Raw genomic sequence first — 9699 nt, forward strand, 5'->3', positions numbered from 1 at the left:
CGGTTGCTAATATGGTTTAGTTTTCTATGGCCCCTACTATTCTCAAAATCTGGCCCCTACAACAAAAATAGTAGGGTTGTTTGCGGTTTCAACTACCTTCCGCTCGCCCCTCCCTGATTTATTGCATGCTTTCATTCGGAAGGAAGACAACTAGAATAAGGAGGGCAACCGATCGCTCATAGACGTAATATCGTTTAGTTGGTAGTCTACTCCAATCAGCCTCCCAACTATTTTGTTTTGCAGGAGATTCATGCTTTCATTCGTTTCTCTCATTGATTGTTTCCCAGTCGACAATAATATGAAAAAGGGCGGTAATGAAATTCTATCCAGCTATTAGTCTTTCTCCGCTAACCGGGGGTGTGGGTAGGCTCCAGCAGCTATACCTAACCGGAGGTGTAGGCTAGGCGGCTCCTACTTTCGGCCGGAGGGAAGGAAGGTTCTTTCTCGCTCCGGTGCAAAGGAAGGTGCCCGGAGATAAGTTAACACGGCCCTACTATTCTATTATTCCCTACTATTCCAAGGACTCTCCCGGTAGTTAGTCTGGACACACCCCCGGTTAGATTAGTAAATGGGTTTGGGAAGGATCCCCAGTAGTTAGTGCGAGAACAAGTTGAACAAGTTGCTAGAACTTCCACTCAGCTACCTCGACTACCGAGAGGGGGTGTCAAGAGTGGCCCCTCCTATAGTTGTTCGTTAGCCTGCTAACGAAGATTGCTTTCCTGCTTTGTCCATCCGTGCTCCATCCTCCACCTCCGGTTTGTTGGATTGGGAGGATCGATCCAAAGTTTCTATCGGTTCAATCAGCAGGACTTCTGGATGGGAGAATTAACCCGCCTACACGGGAGGCAGGTTCAACTATAACTAGAATCGCCCATAGAATTGTAGGGCTCAACGAGAGTTCAAAACGAGTATTCTCCATCGGGGGTGGGGGATGGAGGGCCATCCTTTAGTTCATCCGACCGTGGGTGTTCATGAGTGTTTTATTGAACCGGGTAGTTGAATAGACTATCTTCCCTTCCCTGGACAAGATACAAATGCTTTCGGATGGGAGGCAAGAAGATATGACGTTGCCCCCGGTCCAGAGAAGGAGTAGGAAACCCAGCACGCTCCCACCCCACCCGCCCCTTCAAATAGTAGGGGTTCAATGAGAAAGTGAAAGTAACTAGTTGGAGGAAGAGTTCAATGAAGGCAAGCTTCTGCACCGAGAAATCTTACCAGAAGGTGGTTATGAGAAGAGAATAGAAGGTGTCCAATGAGAAGGAAATAGAAGGTGCCCTAGCCATAGAATTTTGAGGGCAGGTAATGGGAGGACAAAGCTTCATTCAACTAGGCCCTACTATTCGCGAGGCCCCCTACAATTCTATGGGGCCCTCGCATCTGATCATTCTAGCCCCGGCATCAGGGAGAACAACTATGATGGAGGAGGGGAACATAGAACTGATCACCATGCCCGGATGGGTAAGCCTAAGATTAGAGGATGGGAACTCCCTCCCGGTTCAATCAGCAGGTTCAATACCGGGGGGCGGCTCTGCTTCGGCATCAGGGAGTTATAGCTCTCCCTCCACTAATAGGGTGGGTGCCCTATTATTATATTGACCCTCGGTAGAAAAAAGAATACAATACTGGATAGTTGAATGAAGCTGGTTATCGATGAGACAATTCCGCTACACCTAGGCTTCTCGGCCAATGCAGAATAAAGGAAGGTATAAAGAAGGTAGAAAGAAGGAGAAGATCTTTAATCGTTCAACCGGCTTCATTGCCACCGAGGGTGTGGGAAGCTCCTGCTATAACTATAAGGTTAGGTTCTCGACAGTTCAGTTGAAGGGAGGGAGGCCCAATAATCAAGGAGGGAGACTATATTCTCTTTTTAGCAGGGCCCATCCATCCGGAAGTGCCGTAGTGAACTCAATCGACCTCTTCTCTCACATCGGTTTGCTCTTCTCTCACATCGGACGGGGCAAGAGTGGGAGGAGTCCTAAGCGGCACATTGCCTCAACGGGTTTGGCTCCCGGGTGGGTGGGAATAGTAAAGCGGTCGAGTAGTTATCAAGGATGGCCGGTCCGAGCATCAATCCTTTCTCCGCTCCTATCAACGCTCCTTTATTTGTTCTTTCCCTCCTCCCTCCTTCTAGGCAAGGGTTTTATGGTCTTAGCTCCGAATAATTTAGAATAGGGGCCGGGTTAAGGAGCATGCTTTCATGGAAGTCGGGCCCTAGCTATAACGACTAGCTATTCAACTAGAATAAGCTACCATAGAATAGTAGGGGCCCCCCCCACCCGCAACCGGAAGGAAGTCAGGTTACCCGGCTCCTTCATTTCTAATCGGGGGTGAGGATGGGCGCATGGGAGCTAACATTCTTTGGGTTGGATTGTTCTCCATCCGGGTGAGGACAGGCAAGCAATAGAGATTTGTTGGGCTCCGTCTCCTCCCGGTGAAGGGTGGATGGGCCTACACCCCTGCACGGTTGTTGAAAGGAATACCGTAACCTCGAGCCCTATCCATGCTATACTGGATTGGCCTAACATTATCCTGCTAACCCATAGAATTTGAGGGGTTGGAAGCCGCCCTTCATTGTTACACGGTCAAGGGAAGGTGGTTTCTCGAGCCCGCCCGGTGCCTACGGGGAGGAAGAAGTTAGGTCTATCTTGTCGGAAGGATCCTTCATTCACTCGGCCAGAAGGATGTTGGATTGTTTCTATCCGATGTTGGATTGTTTCTATCCGGTTACCCGGCTGTTACCAGGGGTAGGCCTTCATTAGCGAGATCTCCCCCAGCTTTACTGGAGAGCAAACTAGATAGATTGTTCGGAAGGTCCCGCCGTAACCCCCGGTTGTTGGTCGAGTAGCTTTACCAATCCAATGAAGCATGAGTAGCTTGACCAATCCAATGAGGGGCTACATCCCCCGGACGAGTAGACAACTCCACTCTATTCCGGCACGAGGTTATAACGCCTAACTTTCTTCCTACCTACTTAATGCATTCACCCTCGATTGATTGTTTGGCTGGTTATGCAACTATAGAGGGCAACCGGAAGGTCGATCCAAATTAGTTAGTTGAGGAGCCTACCTGAGCATGCTTAAATGGTGAGGACGAGCTTCCATCCTTGTTCTCGGAGATCCTTATTCAACAACCGTTATTGCTTTCCCCGGTTCTCCATCCCACACCCCCGGTAGTTGAATTCGGATTAGTCGCCCGGTTCCAACTCTCAACTAATAAACAACGAGGTTCCTACCGGTTTAACTAACGAGGTTCCAACTGACTGAGAACGAGCTAATCTCGGAAGTAGCTGCTTTAGAACCGGAAGGAAGGGAATTCGGAAACAAAGAAAGTGAAGGGAGGCCCCCATCAAGAAATAATGTGCCGTAAGTAACAAGGATTTCATTACCTCGGCTTCAATACCGGATGGATAGAGACGTTGCGCCCCCAACAGTTGTTCTTGTTGAACCTTCAGGGTTAGAGGCAAGGGGGGGCAGGAACAGCAGCAGTAGATCCCATATCCAGCAGCCCGAGCGGAGCGGAGAAAGCAGTTCCTCTCGTGCCATTTGATGATGTTAATGCTCCAGTCGTTTCTACTGTTGAAGCCCCCTACAATTCTATGGGCAGGGTTCTTCAGCAGCTAGTAGATAGCCTTACCCGGTTCCAGGCCTCCAGAAGCAGCCCTCTTCACCGGCATGAGTTATAGTGAGCAGGGAGTTCTAGCCCTCCCTAAACTAAGTTCATCAGTGAGCGCGTCCTCGATGTTCTTTCCCGGAACTAGCCGGTTGACTCAACTACTTTCTTCCAGCATTTTATCGGAGGCGAGGCCTGCTGAAGGGTGAGTAGGCAAGGCTCGGTAGGCCTTACATACGTTATATCGGCCTCCCTGGAGTTCTCACTCTTTATCTAGAATTCAATTAAGTTAGGGCGGATGGAGAGTCTAACAGAGTTCCATCCTGAACCCCCGGCGATACCTCCATGCATTTGACAAACTGCTTCTGCTGGACCTAACTACTTTAGCTAGCCCGGCCGGGGAAGAGAACTGCTTTTGTTTGGAGAGAAAGAGAAACCGGGGAAGAGAACTGTCTTGATGGTAACAGATTCCCGGGGCCCTATGAATTCCTCACCTCAGTATCGAAAGTAGGAATAGAGCCTCAACCAACTTAGAATAGAAAGTAGGATCGGTCCTAAATAAAGAGCGGGGGTGTAGTCCCACCGGTTCTATCCGGAAGGAAGCTATACGAGGACAACTATAGATAGGCCCTAAATAAAAATGGGCGGATGGGACAAGATAAAATATCGGCTCCGTTTCCAGTAAGGTGCATTGCTTTCGGATGGGAGTTTTTCTAAGTAGACGAGAAAGTAAATAATAGCTAGTCGGATCGATGGAAAGAAACAAACAACTGTGGGTCCGGTAAGAGGATGGGAGTTAACTAATCGTAATAAACTCTGGCCGGATGGATCGGGATGGAATTCAACTACTAATTGAGAATCGGCAACCGGAAGTATACCCACACCCCCTGGAAGGGTAATGCCCCTCACCTCCTGTAGGAAGGAAGGGTAATGGGAGGCAAGAAGGAGCTACCTAACATTCTTCCGACCATCCGAGCTACCGTGGGCCAGCCTTCACCGGCAAGTTAAGACTATTGAACCCCCTGTAGGGTGAGTGGGAGGCAAGATCTTCTCTTCAGCTGAACCATCCATTTGATTTCCCTCCCATCCATTTTCGGAGCTACCCGCCGGAGCTAAGGCAGGGACCCGGGCTCTGGTCCGAGATAGGCGATTAGAAATTCAACTAGAAAGAAGAAGGGCGGATGCATACTATGGCCGGTTGAATGAACTAGTTCGCTAGTGCCGTTAGAATGGCCAGCAGCTAGTGCCGTTAGGATGGCCAGCAGGGAGGAAGGCAGAGCAGCGTTGTGTGTGGAGATCTCGTCCTTCTGTGATGCTGGAGATGATACATCCGGTGTGCAGTGGGGATCTGAGCTGCTGTTGCCATCCGGGTTCGATATCTGTATCCTTTTATGGGGGGAGAGAGCGACGTTCTCAGGCCAATGAGACTAGGAATGGAACGAAGAATGCAAGGTGTTATCCGAGCCATCTGGGAGCAGCGGGGTAGAGAAAGGGGCCTGCTGAGATGAAGAGGTAAGGAGCTAGTAGACGGGAAGATTAGAAAAGTGCGAGCTAGAACCTGAGGAGGTGGGCTTGGAATCAGCGGGTATGATAGTATGGCTTTAGCACAGAGCAAGTGTTGTGAGTAGGACTTGATGAGGCTAGAATTGGCAAAGTATCTACCTTCCACGGTAGGCTCAATTCAGAATGGCGATGTTGCCACTAGTAACTACTGGATCTACTGACGTCTACTATTGGTATTGGAGCTGCTGGTCTTACTGCTAGCTCTGCACCTGTATCTGCACTTGGAACTACTGCTCCAGGAACTGCTACTGCTCCTTTCTCTGTCCCCGTATTTGCTGCTGGTAATGGCTCCGCATCTCGATCTGTAACTGAAAATGGAACTGGATAAACAAACCCCTATTATTCTATGGGCTGGAACTGGATCCTAGCAGCTTTCCGAGGTTAGTGATAAATAGGTCCGGGCAATATTGGAACAAATAGGTATGCAAGTAAGGATACTGGGGGTGATACTAAACAAGCTGGGTCAACAATGGGGGGACCAGTATCTGGATAACGACGGGAAGGCCCGGTATATAGGGAATGCTGGGAAGTATCGCCATCCGGGTAACGTGTAAGATAGCGTGTAAGGAGGCCAACCAGGTTCGTTAGCCAGCCAATAGAGAAGGGTTAATAAGTTCAAATCATTTCCGAGAACACAGATGATTAACTCCGCTGTTTCCCTCCTTATCTTCACCGAAATATCTCCGAGGTTCAAATAAGTAAGTTTCGGAGCCCCCCTGAGTCTTTGCCGAAGATTCAATGATACGAGTCAATACTTTATGATCAAAGATGAGTTAGCGTGTAAAAGCGCAAGACAGATATCTTTGTCTATTCCACTTCTATTTCTTACCCTCAAAAAGCTAGAAGGGAGGGTTATCGAGAACCCTCTTTATTAATCAGCCTGCTAGAATAAGCAATAGATATAACCCTCTCCCCTTATTCAAATAGTAGGGGCCATTCCTCTTAATTAATCCACCTGCTAGAATAAGCAATAGCCGCGGGAGCCCTCCAACTAGCCCTACAATTCTATGGGCCCCACACTTGGAGTTAGAACTATAGTGTTCATCGGGGGCATGTTACGTATAGAATCTTGTTTGGTGTTTGGTTTGGTTCTCTCTTGCGTTCCGGAAGCCCTGGATCCCTTTACTCTATTGGGCAGGGATAGGGCGGACCGGTAGGATAGGTAGGACTTCTCTTTCCGGTATGACGCTCTCGAGCAGAGCGAGGGAACAGAACGGAGTGAGCGATGTTGGAATTTGCACCCATTTGTATTTATCCAGTAATCAGTTCGCTAGTCTCTTTGATCCTACTTGGTGTTCCCTTCCTATTCACTTCCAATGGTTCGACTTACCCGGAGAAATTGTCGGCCCACGAATGCGGTTCCGATCCCTTCGGTGATGCCAGAAGTCGTTTCGATATACGATTTCATCCGGTTTCCATTCTACCTATTACCCCCGATCTAGAAGTAACCTCCTTTTCCCCTTGGGCAGTCTCTCTCAACAAGATTGATCTGTTCGGATCTCGGTCCATGATGGTGTTCTTATTGATTTCGACGATCGGATCTATCCATGAATGGAAGAAGGGTGCTTTAGATCGGGAGTAACCAATGATTGATGGGCAATGAATGATGGGGCAAGGGGGGAAAGGACGGGAAGGGAAGAGCGATGCCTACATTCAATCAATTGATTCGTCATGGTAGGGGGGATAAACGGCGCACAGACCGTACCCGAGCTTCGGATCAATGTCCTCAGAAGCGAGGAGTATGCCCGCGCGTTTCGACGAGAACACCAAAAAAACCTAATCCAGCCTCACGTAAGATAGCAAAAGTACGGTTGAGCAATCGGCACGATATCTTTGCAATCATTCCGGGCGAAGGTCATAATCCACAGGAACATCCTATGGTGTTGATCAGGGGAGGTAGAGTGAAAGATCCGCCGGGTGTGAAATCCCATCGTATTCGGGGAGTCAAGGATTCGCTGGGAATTCCGGGTCGGAGAAGGGGCAGATCGAAATATGGCGCGAAAAAGCCCAAATCGAATGAGAGACAGAGCTAGGTCCATTCCTCTATTCGCACGCGACCCCTACTCCTTTATCTTCCTCCGAGGCCATAGAAGAGTAGGGGCCCGCCCGGAACTAGAGTTTCCCACCCACCCGTTATGTTCCCCATAGAATAGTAGGGGCCACCCAACATAACTATTCCCGCAGCAGAATAATGGCAGTGTGCATTCATAGGGAATTCTAGTTGGGGGGTTATGTTCCCCATAGAATAGTAGGGGCCCATTAGAATAGTAGGGGCCTGGCGAATAGTAGGGGCCTCCCACCCCTTAGAATAGTAGGGGCCCTGGCGTCTCCTCCAGCCGTTCCCACCCCTTCTCGAATCTGTCAATTAATCAGCCCCAGGCCATAGATTTTCTAGGGGGGGCCCTTTAGAATAGTAGGGGGCTAGAATAACCCGAATGCACTGAATTAATTAACCTGCTAGAGGTTGCCATTATTCTGCAGGGTGATAAATGCAACTAGAATTGTCGATTCTAGAACTATTTTAGACGCCCCCTACAATTCTATGGGTCGAGTGCAAGCGTATTAATGAACGTCATTAATTGACGGCTTTATTCTAGCCCCCTACTATTCTCAAGGGCTTGTAAAGGGCTCCCTACAATTCTATGGCCCTACAATTCTATGGGCTGATTCCCTTCCCCTACAATTCGGCTGGGGGCATAACCGGGGGGTATGTATCTTGCTTTCGTTAGCTTCTTCTAGCCCCTTAGAATAGTAGGGCTAGCAAGCTAATTAATTACGCATCCTAATTTAGAACAGTAGGGTTGATTCCCTACTATTCTAAGGGGGCCCCATAGAATTGTAGGGGGCCCTTTAGAATAGTAGGGGGCAGTCAAGCCCTACAATTCTATGGAGAGGTAGATTATGTTGTAGGGGCCCACCCTGCATTTATCAACGTGTGTGGGGATGGGTGGGGGGTTCTATTGCCTCCCACCCTTTCCAATTAATCCACCCATCCCCCCCTCCGGTTAAGTCCGTAACCTGAACGATATTGACGGTGAGGGTGGGTGGGAACTATAGTGGAGGTAGATGCCGTTGTTATTGTGGGGGGGAACTATTATTGTTCTCCGTGTGTGGGGTTGGAACTAGAATTCCCTACCCACCCATGGGCCCACCCCTTCAGCTAAGCTATTAGTAATTATTTCTTAATATAAGCTGGGAATTGAGCGAACCCCTTCACAATCCCAGCCGGGGGGGGACCACTAGCAAAAGACGTTGCCTGCATTAAGATCTAAAACTCGTCGTCTACTTCCGGGAAATGTTCGGAACAAGAGACTGACGAGGATACAACGCCGCATCCTCCGAAGATTGAAGAGCAAGAGAAGATATATTGGGAAGACTCCATATCTGAGACAGAATTTGAACAGTTATCTGAAACCACAAGCCATACGGAAGTTGTCCCCCTTTTATGGAAATCTACCTATCGCAAAGATGCACGGAGGGACAAAACGAGCTTCATACATACCCTTTCTACTCAATCCAGAAACGAGATCGGACGTCATCCCGGTTCGTCTCCATTTCCGTGAAACTCCTCCTCAAGCGAGGCAGCTTATAAGTCACCGAAAGATTCGTGTGAATAATGAAATGGCCAACATGACGCGTTTTCAAGCGTCCCGTGGTGATCCAATCCCTATTGGAGAGAATTCCGTAATAACAACCGTGGGGAGAAAAGTGAGGAAATATTTTTATACTGAAGGATTTGTCGATCAAATCGTGGGCAAATGCCGTAATCACAGGTGGAGAAGAACGAAAAAAGGATGGTTCCGCCCACTGGAGAAGAGACAGGGGTGCCGCCTCTTACTCAAATCTTTGTTGTCGCAACGGTTGCGCTCTCCCCAGTGGCGCCGTTCCATGCAGGAGAAAACCTCAGAGGGGATAACTTATGTATTGAAAGGAGTATGCTTGGGCAGCTTGTTCGCCGAGCGCGACAAAATGAAGAGGGATTATATGTCTTATTCCGATTTCTTATTCAAGAGAAGGAACGGGGGCCCCACTTGTCTGCGTCTGTCAAGTATCATTGTCAGGAACAAAAACAATTTGTGTCGCGATTCAGCCTATTGGTTTGCCAGGAAGAGGAGAATCGGAAGCAGGAAGAGGAGAATCGGAAGGAATAGAAGAATCCGAAGAAGAGAACTACCTACTCATTACTCGGAGGTCAATCATAGAACACCGAAAGCTGTGGTATCTTACGGACCTGACATAGGTCACATCCCCCCCGACATGAAATTGAAGAATCCGAACCTTCCCTGAACGATACAGGAGCAGGGGCTCGACCGGTAGGGGGATATAGCATTTCATTTAGGCGCTTGACCGCCTAGGGGCTAAAAACCCTACCTCTGCCTATCTATAGTGGGGGCCCCCTACTCTAGCTATAAAGGGGTGGGGGGTAGGGGGAATCCCTATAGATAGTAGGGGGGCCCCTACCCCGTTCCTACCCCCCGGCGGCCCCCTCAAATTCGGCTGGCCCTACTATTCTAATGGGGGGTATCT

The 9699-nt window shown here is 49.0% G+C and overlaps 3 protein-coding genes across 3 annotated transcripts; all 3 read left to right on the forward strand.

The window, feature by feature from the left end:
- Window positions 1-6397: 6397 nt before the first annotated feature.
- LOC131066031 (NADH-ubiquinone oxidoreductase chain 3) lies at window positions 6398-6754 on the forward strand. The gene has a single exon (XM_058000710.1). It carries the CDS (start codon window positions 6398-6400, stop codon window positions 6752-6754), a length of 357 nt encoding a protein of 118 aa, XP_057856693.1.
- A 61-nt stretch (window positions 6755-6815) lies between these two features.
- On the forward strand, window positions 6816-8528 carry LOC131066030 (small ribosomal subunit protein uS12m). Its single transcript, XM_058000709.2, has one exon. The coding sequence runs from the start codon at window positions 6816-6818 to the stop codon at window positions 7203-7205; it is 390 nt and encodes a 129-aa protein (XP_057856692.1). The 3' UTR covers window positions 7206-8528.
- LOC131066029 (small ribosomal subunit protein uS4m) lies at window positions 8239-9488 on the forward strand. The gene is made up of 2 exons (XM_058000708.2): window positions 8239-8280; window positions 8416-9488. The coding sequence occupies exons 1-2, from the start codon at window positions 8239-8241 to the stop codon at window positions 9457-9459; spliced, it is 1086 nt and encodes a 361-aa protein (XP_057856691.2). The 3' UTR covers window positions 9460-9488.
- The last annotated feature ends 211 nt before the right edge of the window (window positions 9489-9699 follow it).

The sequence above is a fragment of the Cryptomeria japonica genome, unplaced genomic scaffold (assembly GCF_030272615.1).
Source record: "Cryptomeria japonica unplaced genomic scaffold, Sugi_1.0 HiC_scaffold_190, whole genome shotgun sequence".
Classification (NCBI taxonomy): Eukaryota; Viridiplantae; Streptophyta; class Pinopsida; order Cupressales; family Cupressaceae; genus Cryptomeria; species Cryptomeria japonica.